Source organism: Scomber japonicus, chromosome 24 (assembly GCF_027409825.1).
Source record: "Scomber japonicus isolate fScoJap1 chromosome 24, fScoJap1.pri, whole genome shotgun sequence".
In the NCBI taxonomy this organism is placed as follows: Eukaryota; Metazoa; Chordata; class Actinopteri; order Scombriformes; family Scombridae; genus Scomber; species Scomber japonicus.
In genome coordinates this window covers 16,933,039-16,948,103 of record NC_070601.1, presented here as the reverse complement: position 1 = coordinate 16,948,103, position 15,065 = coordinate 16,933,039, and the positions used below count along the sequence as shown (strand labels likewise).

The 15,065-nt window shown below is 40.0% G+C and overlaps 1 protein-coding gene across 7 annotated transcripts in view; it reads right to left on the bottom strand.

The window, feature by feature from the left end:
* nlgn4xa (neuroligin 4 X-linked a) overlaps positions 1 to 13,867 on the bottom strand; it is a 97,362-nt gene extending 83,495 nt beyond the window's left edge. For 2 of the 7 annotated variants that reach the window (XM_053314324.1, XM_053314325.1), the window contains exon 1: positions 13,417 to 13,867. In XM_053314324.1, coding sequence (XP_053170299.1) covers positions 13,417 to 13,867 — 451 coding nt within the window. Of the gene's footprint in view, positions 1 to 3,119; positions 3,161 to 5,348; positions 5,367 to 13,412 lie in introns of all 7 variants that reach the window. The other 5 variants (XM_053314328.1, XM_053314329.1, XM_053314327.1 and 2 more) reach the window with 4 other exon arrangements.
* Positions 13,868 to 15,065: the final 1,198 nt, after the last annotated feature.

Below are 15,065 nucleotides of genomic sequence, written 5' to 3'. Positions count from 1 at the left end.
TTTTGTATTTACACTGAATCAGATGCACAAAGTGTGTGTTTGTGAAACTTAACATCATTCCTTTACACATGTATGTAATTTGTGTGTGATATGGTTTTTATTCAAAATTAAGTTCAATAATTTTGTTACCATGACATCTGCTCCTTCTACCTCATTAAAAATTTCAGAATCTAGAAATATGTATATAAGATATTTTTATCTCAGAAGTTTCACTGCTGGACCAAAAATGTCTCCTACATCACTGCAAAGCAAAGTTTCCACATCACACACGTTTAAGTGGATTATTGGACCAGGACTGGCTCCAAAGTAGTTGTGATGTCACACATCATGCTCGTCGATCCACTACTAAAATTAGATTTTCAATGAGCTCAGAGAAACTTTCCACTTTCAGCAGATGAATGTAAAAATAAACTGTGCACATTCATCCTTCTGCAGAGTGAAGCTCAAACATCAACTGTAGGAACTAGTAGAAAAACATTTGAGTGGAGTTAAAGTTTTAAGTGTGACAGTTATAAAAGTAAAAAGTCACATCCACTATCTACAAAGAATCAGGCTACATTAAACATTTCAATTACAAAATAAAAGCATCCGTGAGTTACATATTGCAATGTTTGTCAGATATGCTTGATTGCATTAAACAGGGCTAATGTATATTACTTGTAAATGCATATTTTATGATAACAAATATTGACTTATAAACAGTGACATGAATGTATATGATTGTTTTTTAAACATAACAACTATTAAACAGTTACTAATAAGAAACATCACAAGAAGCACAAGTCATGTTCTTAAGGAAAGTCTCATTAAATATGCAAATGAATGCACATTTTATGACAATGTATAAAACAATAACATGTACTGATGTATGAAAAGCATAAATGGTTTTCATTGTGATTTTGCTGACAGCAATGACGTTAATAAATGCAATGGTGAAGGAAAAATAACATTACATCACTGCATAAATTCAGTATGTGTTGATATGTGAATGGTTATGGAATGGTGACATTAATGGATTTTGACTTAACCATCCTGTTGTCCTCGAGTCAAGGAAGGAAGGGAGGGAGGAAGGAAAGCAAGGAATGAAGGACAGAGGAAAAAAGGAAGGAAGCAAGGAAAGAAGGAAGGAAAGGAGGAAGGAAGGATGAAGGGAGGAAGGAAAGGAAGGACGGTAGCAGGGAGGAAGGAAGGAAGGAAGGAAGTAAGGAAAGAAAGGCAGAGAAAAAGACAGAAGGGAGTAAGGTAGGGGGGAGGAAATAAAGAGAGAAGGAGGGAGGGAGGACAGAAGGAAGGGAGGAAGGGAAGGAAGGGAGGAAGGAAGACAGGAAGGAAGGAAGGAAGGACAGAGGAAAGAAGGAAAGAAGGAAGGAGGGACTGAGAGAGAAAGGAAAAGAGGAAGAGAGGAAGGAAGGAAAGAAGGACAGAGAAAAAGAAGGAAGGGAGGAAGGTAGAGGGGAGGAAAGAAAGAGAGAAGGAGGGAGGGAGAAAAGAAGGAAAGAAGGAATGAAGGAAGGGAAGGGAGGAAGGAAGGGAGGAAGGAAGGAGGGAAAGGAAGGAAGGAGAGAGGAATGAAGGAATGAAGAAAGGAGTGAGGGAGGGAGGGAGCGAGGGAGGGAGGGAGGGAGGAAAGAAGGAAGGACAGAGAAAAAGAAGGAAGGGAGGAAGGTAGAGGGGAGGAAAGAAAGAGAGAAGGAGGAAAGAAGGAAGGAAGGAATTGAGGAAGGAAGGAAGGAAGAGGAAGGACGGAAGGACGGAAGGACGGAAGGAAGGAAGGAAGGAAGGAAGGAAGGGTCAAAACAGATGGGGTCAATTTGACCTGGGAGGACGACACAAAGGTTAAAAGTGAACAAAAAAGAGGTGTTAAAAAAAGAGTGTTTCTTGATAGTTTGATGCTTTCTGATAGAAACATGGAAATAAACATGCAGAGACATACAATATGCTCATGTCAATAAACGGTACAAACTGTAGCATTCATGGTTTGGTTGGAAGTGAGAAAAAATGGATTATATATGACCAGAGGAGTTTTTGATTAAAAAGTAGGCAGAAAAGACTAAATAAATGAAATCATTGCAAAAAGACTGAAACCACCACAGAAAAATGTAAAGATAAATGACATAAGATTAATAAGATATCAGAAGTATGCAATGGAATGTGTGACAGCAATCACACTAAATATGAGTCTTATGGAAAAATGTCAGTGACAAAGTGTCCAAGCTGTTGCTATATTGAGATGCATCACTCAGTGTGTTTTTCAGGGTTTCAGCCTGATGGCAAAGCGAGTGCTGCGTGTCACTAGATCACAGTCTCTAAATGTCACATCCTGATTGTTGTTTTATCTGTCGTCTTTGATTCACCACAGAGCAGACTGAGAGACCACACAGATACCACTTCTCCACCTCTCTCTCTCTCTCTCCCTCTCTTCATGACCCTGCCTCAAGTCATTTCCTTTCTGCCTCTCCCTGCGTATGACTGCGCTGTCACAAACCTCAGGCGCTAGATTTTTTTTTCTTTTTTTACCCTGTCGTCCTCCCGGGTCAAATTGACCCCATCTCTTTTGACTGTTCCTTCTTTCCTTCCTTCCTCCCTCTTTCTTTAATTTTCCCTTCGTTCTTCCCTTCCTTCCCTCTTTCTTTGCTCCCTCCTCCTTCCATACTTCTTTCCTCACTTCCTTCCTTCCTTCTCTCCTTTCTTCCTCTTTTCCTTCCTCCTTCCCTCCTTACTTCTTTCCTTCCTTCCTTACTTCCTTCCTCCCTCCCTCTCTCTTTACTCCTTTACTTCTTTCCTTCCTTACTTACTTCCTTCTCTCCTTACTTCCTTCCTCTTTTCCTCCCTCCCTCCTTACTTCTTTCCTTCCTTACTTACTTCCTTTCTCTTTTCCTCCCTCCCTCCTTACTCCTTTCCTTCCTTCCTTCCTTCCTTTCCTTCCTTCCTTCCTTCCTCTCTCCCTCTTTACTCCTTTACCTCCTTCTTTCCTTCCTTCCTTCCTCACTTCCTTCTCTCCTTACTTCCTTCCTCTTTTCCTCCCTCCCTCCTTACTCCTTTCCTTCCTTCCTTTCTTCCCTCCTTACTCCTTTCCTTCCTTTCTTCCTTCCTCCCTCCCTCCCTCCTTATTCCTTTACTTCCTCCCTTCCTTCCTCCCTTCCTCCTGTCCTTCCTTGACCTGAGGACAACAGGAGGGTTAAAGGAGAATGGCACCTCTTTTCACAGGCACATTGAGCACTGGAAGGTCACTTAGTGTTGAAAAGCGGGCCAGAAGATCACAAGTGTATCAGTAAAAAAAAAAATGTTGCCTTTAACAATAAAAGCAGGAATATAGGCAGAGTCTCGAGGGAGTCGGCTTTTTTGAAAGGTGGCAAAAGCTCGTGACTGCAGCTGCTATTTCATTTTTATACATGAATGTGGATGTGACTCACTGAGAAGCTTGAAGGATATTTGAGCATTTCACCAAATGTTGTGCAGCAAGAAGTAGCTAAACAGGCAGAGTGTGAGGCGATAAACATGAAAAATAAGCTGAATTCTACAGTCCAAATCAGTGTTGAGCATCTTAAAAATCATATCCAATTAGCTCTGCGGCTAATGCACTGCCATATCAAGGTAGAATTGCAAATAACTGATAATTATAGATGGATCAAGCTGATCCTGCAAAGCCAACCAAAATCTTCATCATTCATCATGTCTATATTTACACGCATGCATGAGCTCAGGAGAAATCAGATTAAAGCAGGTAATCCAAGAATGGATTTACATACACTGCCAATAATCCTCAATCTTAAGCTAGTATATGATTTATATCACTTTGCAAATAACATATCAGGATGAAATAGGTTTAAATGTATGGAAATGTAATCTTAATACACCCACATAGATTGTGTTTTCTTGATAGAGTTCTAAATGACCGATCAGTTTTTTTCATCTCTACTTCAAATAACACAGCTGGATTTATGATAGATGTTCAGTTACAGTCTTTTTTTCCAGTCACAGGATTACAGCAGCCTGCAAGCCTGAGAGGCAAAACCCAGGGCAGATAAAGTTCACTACACTCACGCTTAGTGCAAAGGGACAAGCTTATTGTCGTACAAGATGAGTCACTAGCTGAGTGTCAGCATCTTTGCCTGCTCCATGTCACTGCCCTGGCTCTTTGTCATGCAGATGTGTAACATGTGAGATCTGTTAGAAGCTATCATAGCTAGTGGTAACAATCAGGCACAAACCAGATTCTACTGGATTTCTCAGGATTGTTTGTTGGTACTGTGAACTGGTTGGGGTTAGGGTTAGGGTTAGGGTTAGGGTTACATCGACAAGAAACAACACTGTCCATGCTGTTTTCTTATCTGTGTTCAGTGCTAGAGGTGACATCATGACATAAGAGAACAGTAAGGAGTGATGGCTTTGGGTTCAGACAAAAAAAAGCATATTTTAGTAGAGCAGTTGCATACAAACACAACGGAAAGATGCAATTAGACACAAATCAGGCTAAAGTTGGGTCTGTATGAGTTGAAAATGTTTCAACTGGAGTGAAAAGTGTGAGAATTTCCCAGAATGATGGGAACTAGCAACAGCTATAAGATCAGTGAGTGCAGCTCGTTTGCTAAAAGTAGGCTAAAGTTGCAGTTGCACTAGGTTCATTAGCACTGTTCCTAACAAATAAACTAATAAAATCAAATGAATGTACTGGGACACAGACATGGTTGGTGCATCTATTGCTAAGAGTCCCAGCAGTCAAATATGCGAGCTGGGGGCGAGATGAAATGACGACAGTGTTATCTTGCAGATTCCATCCTTAACTAGTTGTTTCATGTTTTCTACATATCATCCAGGATTGTAATGAAGACTGCAAGCATCATTTTACATCTGATAGATCAGAACAGCTGTTATTTGATGTGTAGTCCTAAATTTCCCCAATGGAAAAAACATTTAATACATTGGTCCATTTGATTCAAGTGTAATCTGTTACAGTTACTGAGAAAAAAATAATTACATTTCCATATAACCTTCCCAACCGTGTCTGTTAAGATCAGAATAACAATCAGCACTGGTTAAATACCATCTGGCCCAAAGTCAGTTAGTATGAGACATTTGATTATAGTAAACTGTATTAATGGATATTTTCCATGCAAGCACAATCTGATTAAAGTCTTTCTATTTTGACATATGGCTCCTTACTACAAATTAATATTGATCAATCCTGTACAAATGCAACATTTGTGCAGCTAATTAACACTTAATGAACCAGAGGCTTTATGGGCCCCTGGAGGTCTAGGAGCCTGGGGCCCCTGAACCTGCTTGGTAATACAGCTCTGAGCATTAGAATTGATTGCTGCTGAACAAATGCTTTGATTGGAGGAAACAGAACTTTTTTCACTCTTCTATGCAAAATGTGTCAAATTAGGAGAGTTTTCACAGCAGTAAAATAAGCATTATTGTCATTTTGTTAATGATCAGTGGAGTTCAATGCAGAGAAATGAGGCAAAAAACTGCTTTCTTTCTAAAAAAAAAAAAGTATAATTTTTATAGCAGAGAAATATCTAGAAAACAAATGGGGTGCTGTTAGTTGCTTTTATGTGTATCATGCAGGCTGTGGCTCAGTGTAGCACAGCTTTTGACTGTAGGCTACACCAAATAAAGTGGAAGTGCTGACTTTACACCCTACAAAAAAATTACATAATCACTTAATGTGTTTGGCATCGAGACGCAAGTAAATAAAAATGAGCTGCAGTGGCTCGGAAAATGCAGTCTTAGAGCCACTTCCTCTTTTCTGTTTACCTTGGTTTACCTCATTTTAGCCTCGGCCTATATAAAGTGCTGCACGAGGTGTTTTAATTTAAGGAACAGCTTTGCTCCAATGCTGCACAAAAAGCTGGAGAAAAAAAAAACGTCTTTAGGTTTTTGGGAGCTTGTGTGGAATAAATCACGGCTTCTGCTGCAACATTAAAGACTGTGTAAAGTGAATTCAGACATTTTCTTCTAAACACATTAAATAGGTCATAAATGTATTTCTAAAAAACGTGTAAAAATCATTTCAACCATTTAGATTTGAATTGTGGAGCTAGGCTTCACAAACTGTGTTTCAAGATTTCTGTGTTCAGGATTTAGTGGGCGGGTCTGAAAATCACTGCTGCGTTAGCATAACCCCTCCCCTGCTGCTGTAGAGGTATAAATACATTCAGCACACACTACCACTACTACAGTCTACAGTTAGCCAGTTAGCTGAGTTAGCCGCCGAGCTAGCAGCTGAGTTAAGCTCTCAGACGTAGCGTCCATGTTTCTGGTAGAGGTGGTGACTTTGATTGACAGGTGACACTTGGTAGGGGGCGGGGTTTCGGCGAACTCGGCGGACACTCCCACAGTGTTTGGTAGCAGAGAAAGAGGCTGATTTTTACATAACTTTGAAGCCTAATTTCATATATTTGGCAATTTTTTTAATCATTCAAATTTGGCAGGGTGGTTAACAACACACTTTTCTGTGGTATGTCAAACTCAGAACATATTTATTCTTACTTTACACAGATTTTAAGCTGTTAGTATAGTGCTTGTGGATGGGGGATATGAAGGGAACAGGCCGCTGTCGACAATTAAAAAATGGAGACAAGGCGACTGTGGTATTGTCTCCCTCTCGCCCCAAAAGGAAACATCTTCAGTCTGATTAATTCACATACAGCTGCATGCCACCTCCCCAGTCACTCTGCTGCTATACTGCATAGGCTGATAAAGCCAGCTTTACTGCCTTAACACACACACACACACACACACACACACACACACACACACATAAACGTAGCCTCCCTTTCTCTTTTCTTTTCCTCCACACTTCATCCATATCCACATAGCCTCTTTCTCTCTTTATGCACTCAAATGAAAGGAGCTCTTGGAGCATTTCAGCTGCAGACAGCCAAGCACCTTGTCTGCTCGGCCAATGGATTCAGCACAAAATCTAAAAAGGCGATGACAATACAGTCATTTGAGCGTTGCTCGGCGCGGGCCGTGCTGGATTTTCTCTTTCGACTTTCAAAATCAGATGACAAAGAATAGGTGTCACTTAATCTGTCAACCCACTTGAGGTGCAGTAAAACTATAAATCCATCCCTGATCCTCGACTGGCAGGATATTTTGACATTACACCGGATTTCTGAAAAGGCCAACTCGGGGGATATAAAGATGATGGGCAGCGAGGGAAGCTCTAACTGGGATAGATATGTCACTCCCTGCTGAGCTCAGACTGCGTAGACACATCATTATGACTATTTTTATTATATTTGTGTTTCTCTATGTGCAATAATGGGACATAATGTGTTAGAAAAATGGAATCCAGTATAATATTTACATCTGCAAAGCACTTTTGGGTCTATTTACAAAGCTATATGTTCAGCAAACCTCACCTTTTGTGTTATATTGGGTAAAAACCTAGTCCAGTGGTTTGGCGTTGTTTTTTCCTACACTTTCACCTCACCTCTAAATGCACACCGGTTCACATAGCTTTCAAAAATCCATTAAAAATAGCTTAGAGACATAGTGCTGGCCAGACTAATGTAGTGTGTCATGTTGCACAATACCTGCTCTGATGAAAACCTTTCAAAATCCTGTCGGATAAATGGATGAAGTCAGAGTGGCCCGAGCTGAACAGGAATCTATTTGGGAATTTTTTTTGGAAAGTTGACATTTCAGACAGACCGACAGACCTGAGTGATGTTTTTATGACAACGGGGGATCCATTCAGTACGCATAAATTCATTATAATTACACATAAAGCAGAGTGGCTTATAAAGGCAGACAAAAAACACCAAGCTGACAGGAACGCTCTAAAATACTAAGTAAAGAGTGAAATAATTCCTCATTGAGTTTAAGCATGAATCCTTATTTATTAAGACTTATACTTACAGCCAAGTGTGAAAGTCACTTTTAACCCTTACAGTACATACTGTTCAGGTCAAATTTGACATTTGACAGCTGTAAAAACACTGCATCTTTTAAACTTTGAAATGTCATGACTTTTCCTTAAAAATATTTTAAATGTTATACGTTTGTGCAGATTTTTGTCCATTGAGGCTGTTTGGGTCAAATGTGATATTATTATTATGTGATATATTGTACAGTCTTTTTCAAAAGTCCTTATTTATTCTTATGTATCAACATATTGTGTATAATTATGTTCATTTTATTTTTCCATGTCCAAAAAACACTGGTATATATTTAAAATGTCGAAATATACTAAATAGGGATCAAATGATAAAAAGTTGTCTGAAATGGAAACTAAATTCTGCTGTTGGAGAAATCATCAGATAATCTTATATAAATATATATATATATATATATATATATATATGATATATATAATAAGGAGAATGTAGTTTTATGGTGAGTGCAGATCAATAAAATCAGATTGATCCTTACTGCCTTGATAAATACTGAATAAATAAAAAGTGGTGCAACTTCCTATCAAATGTCCAAATGTTAATAATAATAGGCCAATACTGTATACTCAATGGTACTGCTTCAGCTAATGTATTATTCACCATGGCCAGTGATATTTAGTACAATCAGATAGAAAAACAGAGGTTTGCTTGGCTTGTTGGATCTACTGTGAAGCAACTGAACACACCTCTGCAGCTCCTGAAGAATTTTGACGAATACTTCTTTCTTCTTAGATTTGTGAGTCGAAGTAAAAGTGAAGGATTGTTACTTTTATCTTTCTCTCAGAACTTCTTTATCTCTGTATCAGTTTGAAAAATAAAGACCATGAACAACTGAACAGCAGAGTCATGAGAACAGCTGTTTGACTGATAGAGCTAAAGGCCTGTCTCTATTATAAGCATGTTCCAATAAAGTAGCGGTTATCTCAGCCATTGAGGTAAATAAAGGCTGAGGCCACTATTTGAGAATTTACAGTATCTGATTTTCCATTGATGCCCACTACGACAAATAAATGAACTGACACTAAGTAATTGCACATGCTGTTCTGCAAAAGACCCAGTGTCAATATGCACAGTGGAGAATGAAGGATTCACACTGATAAAGAGTAACTGACCAAAGATACAAGCTCCCTGCCTGCAAACATTTCATGCTGTGGGATTTATGCAGATTTGTATTGAAAAAAGGCGAGAATGTCTTTGTATTTACTGCAGAGGTGTCCAAACTATTCCATAAAGGTTCATGTGGCTGCAGGTTTTCATTTCAACCAAGCAGGAGCACATGTAATCAACTGATATCAGTCAGCTGATTGGGCAAATCACAGTCCTTTTATAACTATTCCTGGAATAGTTTGGACATATCTGTGTAAACTAGGGTTAGGGTTATACTTCTTAATTCAAGGTCCACTTACTTGGTATTTCTTGAGTTTTCAACAGCAATGCCAATATCTCATGGTCTTTACCAGTTTTTTGTGTTTTTATTCATTTTAATGATATAACTTTACATTGTGCAAACTATGTCTGCTGATGAAGTCCATGAGATGTGATTGACAGCACCAGACAAAGCTAGTAAGTGCATTTAGTGGCTGCTTTTTTTAAAAAACTACCAATCAACCAGTAATTTATTTCAAATTCGATGTAATCTAATATTGTGGTCATAAATAAAGCATACAGGCAAATTGTGTTATATAGCATTCTGATTTATTGAGTACAATAACTTTGTTTTTTTTGGGGGGGAGATACTGAATCATTTGAGAAAAGCCCCTAACTGTGCACCGACACAGGATTGTGAGATTATCCCTCTCCTGCACTTTTTAATCTACCATGTACTCTAGAGCTCAGACTAAATTTAGCGGCGAGCTGTCAAAGATCTCAGCCCGACACACACATTAATGTGCCTCGCTGTTCTTCCAGAGGCCGTTCACGCTAGTTCCTGCTCCATCCTAAAAACACAGCCTGCTCACCTCCCTGACCTCCAACCACTCCAGGTTATGTTAAACACACAGAACACACACACACACACACACACACACACACACACATACACTTTGAGTCCCGTACATGGAGACTAATGCAGGAACTGGGCCGGTATGAGTGTCACACCCACTCCAAGTCACAAGTGTTCACTCAAACAAGCCATAATGGATGAACCCTTGACCTAAGAGCATTTACAGAACCTTACATTCTGTGCTCCTTTTCATTCTAATCTGACATCACTCTTGACTAACAGCACTCTTAGCAGCGGTAGTAGTACAAAGCAGGACTGGCAGAGCTCTCAGCTGTTTGAGAAGAGGCTCTGCATTTCTTCTCTTTTGGAGAAACCATTGTAGACTATTGGCAAAATCAAAGAATCTTTGAAGGTGCCTCATGTAATTACTGCAGAATGAAGTTCAATCTTTGCATTGTGTTATTCAGACACATCAATCACTGCAAAGGTAAATTAAAAAAAACAGGTGTGTAATTGGTTAAGGCCAATTTGAGAACAGTACTTCTTTGTCCATTAATACAAGAGCAAAAATGATACTTGCAAATGAACAATGACCTTATTATCTTACTCTCCAAAATTATGCTGAATTGTCCAAAATATATTATGAATCTCCTGATCGAGCGTTTTCAAGCTTAACTAGACTAATGTCTATGATTTCAATTGTTTGGCTAACTAGAGGATCAAGAGTCCAATCCCCCACCCCTCCCAACCCCCTGCTGGGTGTAGCAACAAGGTCAGAAAAACTGGCAAGTGGACACCCAGAGCAAAACTGAGCTGTTGGTCCTCATTGCTCTGGTTCCTCTCTTTATCTTTGCATTGTTGCCTGTGAATGGCCCATTCACTACAGAACACACAGCAGACTACACATACTGTCATTTTCAAGTCCTCTACATTAAACAGCAAACTGTGTTGTTGGTCCATGCACTGCATCCTATCAACCTATTTTATGATGTGAAAACACTATTGTTAAGGTCTGCTTAGATAATGTACAATTATCCATAATAGGTACAATTAACTCTAGACCTAACCCAATTGCTTTGTTACAATAATAACCGCAATTAATGTAAGGGGGTTATTGTGGTGGTGATTTCCTGTGATAACACCTGAAGTTTCATTGATCCATCCATGCACCTCATGATGTTACCTGATTTACTCCTTGGCTCCCATTAGAATTACTACAGCCACTAAAGGATGATGTCACTGGAAGATAAACATATAGCATTTGTTCAGGCATTGAAATGATTTAGTTGTTTTTCTTAGGAGGACAGCCTCTTCATCATAGTTTCCCCCAGAGCTCCAGAAACCAACCAAGCCTAGGTTTTCTGAGAAATACCATTAATGCTTAAATAGTGGGCAGTGTCTGTACTGACCTCAACTGCAGTGGCATTTAGGCAGGGGCGCAACTACCTACTTTCTGAGGGGTATGCAGATACATTGCAGGCGCCCCCCCACCCGGCACCCCCGCCTGAATTTTTTTTTAATGGTTATGTAACCCAGCTGTAATTTCAGTCACTTTATGTTATTGTATTAGTATTATTTGTGTTTGTATTATTTGTATGATTTGAGCGAAATAAGGGGTTAAGGGTTAAGACGACATCACATTATGACAGTTTTAAGACAGTCATGAGATTTACGATAGTGCCCCTAGTGAGCGTCGCGAGCTCAGATGTGTGTCCGGATTCTTTCTCTCCATCCTCACACCTGAATGACATGAACTTTGTGTTAAGGAGGTTTCAAAAATACAGCAGTCAAACCACATATAAAAATATGAAATTTTAATTGTAAATGATATCCTTATTAGATATCAGTTACTGATTGGACGCTGCATCTGATCTGACTTATCAGATACATCACAACAGCACTGTAGTGTTATATCCGAGTGAAGACATTAAACTCAAGTGTATCACTCCCAAGTTCTATAATTTATCTGTTTTATGATTCACCATCTAGTCAAAAAAAAAAAGATAACTGTCTGAACAACAAAATAACCACAAACCAGTTCCTTTATTTTTCTTGTCATGATCTGTTATATTGTAAATACTGATCAGACAACAGTAACCTGTTGTTTTACTAGTAGTAGCTTTAGCTAACCTGAATGTTTATAAGCCTCCTCTTGATACACTGACATAACTTACCTACTGTCTTTCAACCACTTTGAAAAGCTTTTTTTCATCCCTGCAAAATCTTTCTCTTTCTCCCTCTTCCGTTTTCTGTGTTGTGCCCCTGAGAGCTTTATTTTCTGTCTCTCCATGTCATTAGGTCCCTGTCATCAAATGACAACACGATTCGAATGAAAATACTCCTGCTCTAGCGCGTGCTTGAGGGGGCGCGCGCCGGCGCGCCTATAGTGTGGAGAGGCGCTCCGGTGCTTTCACCTCTCTCCCCGGAGGGGAGGCGATTATCGGAGGGGCAGGGGAGGGAGGCGGAGGGGCGCCTAATCAGTGACGTGCCTCTATTATTGATCATATCATTTACTACACATGCACAAACGCTGTTATATACAGAAAATGCAGACTCGAAATAATTTTACCCCCATCGCTTTGGCGCCCCCTCCATTGTGGCGCCCCTATGCGCCGCATATAGTGCATACCCACTTTTTGCGCCACTGCATTTAGGTCTTTAGTACATCCAAGGACATGCCATCATCCTATTGTTTCCAGTTTCTCCAGCACAATATGACATCATTCACTAATTATTTCCAGGTGATCCATTTTGCCAGTTTTCCAGCATGGTTAAATTACTGATGTTTGTAATGAAAAGCCTGCTCACAAGGCATAATCCTTGCTATTCCCAGTAGGAAATATTGTTGTATTTAAAAAAAAAAAAAGACATTGGAAATAGCAGTGGCGAGTATCATTTTGTTGTACTGATGGAGAAAATATTATGGTATAGTATGCTCAATTTACTAAATGGGCTTCCTACCTTTTATATGATTATTTACAATATGCATGCTCTAAACATGATATCAATTATAATAAATGATAAACTAGATTCTGGTACACGATTATGTTAAAATGAAGGAGCTGTTCTTAGTTTGATAGTGTTAAGAAAAAAGAAGGTAGACACCAACACCAGTGCTAGTTGGCATTATAATGAATATCAAGCAATGCTATTCATTTCGTCCCTTTATTGGGCAAATAATTATATTAGGTAACTTCTCTACACATCTCTAGGGTTGTAGAATCATGTTATGTTTTTATTTATAGCCTTTTTGGAAAATATTTCACCCTAGAACATTGAGGAACCATAGCAAAAAAGTCATGTTATACCCCCCAATAACTCTCTAGGGTTGAAATTCAAATGTCCAAGTATTTCAATGAGTGCTCTATCAAGGGTTAATCAGCCATTTCTTGTGAGTAAAAATCCAGCACTGGTTGTGCAAAGAGTGTAGGACTGTCATTAAAAGTCTACCTTTAAATTCAAACTAGACCTGTGCAAGCTAATGTTAAATACAAGACAGAACATCACGAAGACATACAAGAAGATGTAAAAGAAAGACGATAAGACTAAAAGTCTTTGACCTACCGTCCTCTGTAGGGACGTAGATGTTCAGGTAAAGGCAGTCCTCACTCTGCTCCTGGACATAGGTTACCACTGTATCCAAGTTGGCGGTGAACCACACAGGCAGCATATCATTCAGTAAAAAGCGGTCCTCTAAGAATTGAGGACAAACCGGAGCAAACTGAGTAGCATTCCTGATGCCCGGCCAGGACATGGGCGACTCTGGCGGCTGGAACCTCCGCTCCCCCGTTGGGGCCAAAGCATACGGGATCCCCAAATACTGCTCCACTGGTCCGAGAATCTCATTGGGTAATGTAACCTTCACTCCTCGCAATTTCCCATAATTTGTGGTGACCACTGGGTGCTGCTGAGCCTGAACAGCAGCCACGCAGATGGACGTGATCCCCATCCAGAGCAGAAGGCTGGCTTTAGCTGTGGCGGGACACATCCATGAAGGGCCTCCTGGCGCTGACATGCTCCCGCTGTGCTGAGCCTGGTAGGTCGTGGTTATGGTCCACCCTCGGGACCTCTGCGTCCCTCCTGCCCCCTCCACCGAGATACCTTCTGGTCCTTCCTCAGGCTGTGAGCTGAGAGACGGAGCCCCAGCCAATCAAAGCAGCTTTCTCAGAGCTCCCCATCACGAGAGCCTGCATGGACATTAGCGGCTGCTGTACAACTCCCCCCGTGCAGAACAGCAGAGAGCCTAGGATGCTCTTTGGTTACCTGGGCTCCAGTTTGATGGGATTCTGCAAGAAGAGGAAAACATTAGTTGATCCACAAAAGCATCATAGTTACACATCCATTTGTTCATACTGCAGATTTTTCCCAATAGTTTAACACTAGATTTAGACATGGTTAATGTGTGCAACCTCTCACACAAGCAGAGATTACACTGAGGCCAACTGAACTGAATTTTTGACCAAAACCATCATCAGGTTATTTTTGGCTCTGATTTCTCTGAGTTTTGGTTCTGATATTGGTGGATGGACTGCCATGAAATTTGGCACAGACATTCTAGGACTGTCACTTTTTATTCAGAATCTGAACAATGCTATATGGGAAAAGGGGAAAAAAGATATCCTAAAAGCCTCCTTACTGGCTTTTCAATACCTATATTAGATCTCTATAAAGAATGAACTTCCATTGTCAAGACTACAGAGAGTTTAAGATCAACAGACATTTTCTTGTAAAGGTCAAAGGTGAAATTATACTTTCAGTCAGATCTACTGCATGCTCAGATTCCCTCAGTAATCTAGTAATCTACGCCACTATAGTTCTGTTGGTTATGCATAATGGAGGTAACTAGTTAGCTGCACTGAACCGATAATCATGACACCAATTAAAAGAACAAATAAACTGCAATTGTGAGTGTTGATGATGTTTGTGCAGGTTGGATGGGGAGATGGTAGTTAAGTCGTGATGGTGCTGGCTTTTCCAATATAGCAAAGGCTATTTGCAACCCTGGTGCAAATACCCTGCTTTATATAGCAAAGTGTTGTATTTTCACCCGTCTTGTGTCCGGTGAGATCTATCACTTCTTGGCGTGAAAAAGTGTGAGCGTGAGAGCAGCTTGAAATGCATGTGTCTCATGACCAATGCTTAAGACTTGAGAGGTCTGAAATGTATTTGGTATCCATGGCAACCATAGACTTGTCTGTCAAGATTTGATTTCC